The sequence below is a fragment of the Charadrius vociferus genome, unplaced genomic scaffold (assembly GCF_000708025.1).
Source record: "Charadrius vociferus isolate BGI_N301 unplaced genomic scaffold, ASM70802v2 scaffold2619, whole genome shotgun sequence".
NCBI classification, from domain to species: Eukaryota; Metazoa; Chordata; class Aves; order Charadriiformes; family Charadriidae; genus Charadrius; species Charadrius vociferus.
In genome coordinates this window covers 13098-15594 of record NW_009649913.1, presented here as the reverse complement: position 1 = coordinate 15594, position 2497 = coordinate 13098, and the positions used below count along the sequence as shown (strand labels likewise).

The 2497-nt window shown below is 67.7% G+C and overlaps 1 protein-coding gene across 1 annotated transcript; it reads left to right on the top strand.

Moving 5' to 3' along the window:
• The first annotated feature begins 455 nt into the window (after positions 1–455).
• LOC104291819 (RLA class II histocompatibility antigen, DP alpha-1 chain) lies at positions 456–2290 on the top strand. Its single transcript, XM_009891111.1, has 4 exons — positions 456–528; positions 1212–1469; positions 1765–2046; positions 2136–2290. The coding sequence occupies exons 1-4, from the start codon at positions 456–458 to the stop codon at positions 2288–2290; spliced, it is 768 nt and encodes a 255-aa protein (XP_009889413.1).
• The last annotated feature ends 207 nt before the right edge of the window (positions 2291–2497 follow it).

Genomic DNA, 2497 nt, shown 5'->3' with positions numbered 1-2497 from the left:
TGGGGGGCCTCCCAGCAACACCAGTGCCACCAGCATGGCCCTGCCTCCCAGCAACACCAGTGCGACCAACTGGGTGGGCTCCCAGCAACACCAGTGCCACCAGCATGGCCCTGGCTCCCAGCAACACCAGTGCCACCAACTGGGTGGGCTCCCAGCAACACCAGTGCCACCAGCATGGCCCCACCTCCCAGCAACACCAGTGCCACCAGCATGGCCCTGGCTCCCAGCACCACCAGTGCCACCTGTCTGTCCCTCCGTCTGTCTGCTCTGCAGGGTGCTCTGAGCTACTGCTCTGCCTGGGAACACCTGAGTCAGCATCAGGGCTCCCTCCCATTGGCTGAGCCCCCGGGGGGGGCCATGTCCCCCGGGTAGGGGGCCCCCAGCACTCACCTCCCCGGCCCAAGAGCATCACCCTCGCCTGGTCCCGCTCTCGCTGCCCGCTGCCAGGAGAGGCGATGGCCGGAGGACGGGGCGTCCCGCTGGCGCTGCTGGCTGTGCTGACCCTGCAGGGTGCCGGGGCCATCAAAGGTGCATGAAGGCACTGGGGCGGTGAGATGGTGGGTCTGGGGCGCCCTGGACCCATGGGGGAGTGGGTCTTGGAGCAGAAGTGGGTCTGGGGGCCCTGGACCCCTGGGGTGGTGGTCTGGGGATGGGGCAGGGCTCGGGAGCTCCGTTCCTCCAACTGCAGGTTGGGATGGGCCCCAGGTGCTGCCCAGGAGGGCAGTGGAGGAGGGGACACTCGTTCCCTGCCCTCCCCCGGCACACGTCTCCTGCCCTCCGGCCCCTCATGTGGGTCCCTTTGCAGTGGCCGTGCCCCATGGCCTGGCACAAGTGGGTTATTGTGTGGGGCAGGAAGTCCCTGGGCCCTGGGACTGCCACCCCACCCCACTGCATTTCTGGGGACAGGCCCCTGTGGTCCCCACCCCTGTCTCCGTCCCCGGCCTCGGGTGGTGAGGGAGAGAAACCTCCTGATGGCACGGAGGTGCTGGAGTTGGGGACTGGGGGCAGAGTGGGTATCTGAGCACTCCCTTTCCCGGGGAGGAGGTGTCAGCCCTGTGGGACCCCCGAGGGAAGGGAGTGGCTGGGGGTGGGCTGTTCTCCCCATCAGGCCTCCCCGCACCCACGCAGTGTCCCCAGGAGCGCGTGGGGAGATGAGGAGAGCCCTGTGGCGGTGGGACAGGGCACTGACCCTAATGCCCATCCCTTCCCAGTGGGGAACATGATCGTCGAGACTGAGTTCTACCAGCGGCATGAGAGGCTGCAGCAGGAGGGCGGCGAGTTCATGTTTGATTTCGACGGGGACGAGATCTTCCACGTGGACCTGCAGAAGACAGAGACCGTCTGGCGCCTGCCTGAGTTCGGGAACTTCGCCACCTTCGAGGCGCAGGGAGCGCTGCAGACCATGGCTATAGTGAAACAGAACCTGGAGTTCATGATGGAACATACCAACCGCTCGCAGGGAGCCATCGGTAACAACCCGGCCCCGGCACAGCCGGTGCCTTCACCCCCTGGGGAACTCTGCCGGGGCCATTGCTCCCACGGCCTGCGGCCCAGCCGGCAGCGGGGCGCACCGCGCCCTGCGCCCCTGGAGCACGTAGGGACCTGGGCACAGCCCCGAGACGGCGTGCGGGGTCTCCCAGGGTGGGCAGGGAGGCACAATGGGGCCGCTTCTAACCATCCCCCGGCACCCCCGGCGCCGTGGGGCCAGGCTGAGCCCAGTGTTTGGGTCGGCACTGACTCCTCCCTCCTCCCCATTGTCCCCAGTGCCACCAGAGGTGATGGTGTTCCCCAAGCGCCGAGTGGAGCTAGGGGACCCCAACGTCCTGATCTGCTACGTGGACAAGTTCTGGCCGTCCGTGATCTCCATCACGTGGCTGAAGAATGGGCAGAAGGTGACAGACGGCGTCCTGGAGACCGTCTTTTACCTAGGGCCAGAGTTCACCTTCCGCAAGTTCTCCTACCTGCCCTTCATCCCCACCCGCGGGGACTACTACGACTGCCGCGTGGAGCATGAGGGTTTGCCCACCGCCCTGATGAAGCACTGGGGTGAGGAGGGGGGTCCCTGGGTCCCCTCCCCGTGCAGGCAGCCGGGGGGGCTCAGAGCCCCCTCCTCACCCACCCTCCCTCCTCCGCAGAGCCCCAGCTGCCCCTCCCCGTCTCCGAGAGCACCGAGACCCTGGTGTGCGCCCTGGGCCTGGCCGTGGGCATCGTCGGCATCATCGTGGGCACCATCCTCATCATCAAGGCCATGAAGATGAACAGCGCCCGCAACCAGCGGGACCCCTTGTGAGGGGGCAGAGCCCGGGGCTCCCTGCCCCCCCCCCGCCCCGCACCCACAGCCAGCCCTCACCTCCGCCTGGTGGGATCTGCTCACCCCGGTGCCCCATATCGCTGCCCCACCTCATCGTCACCCCCTTCTCCCGTGCGCGGCACGCACAGACGTGCTGGAGACGGCTCCCAAGCCAGACCCGGTGAGGGGCCCGTCCCCAAAGAGGGG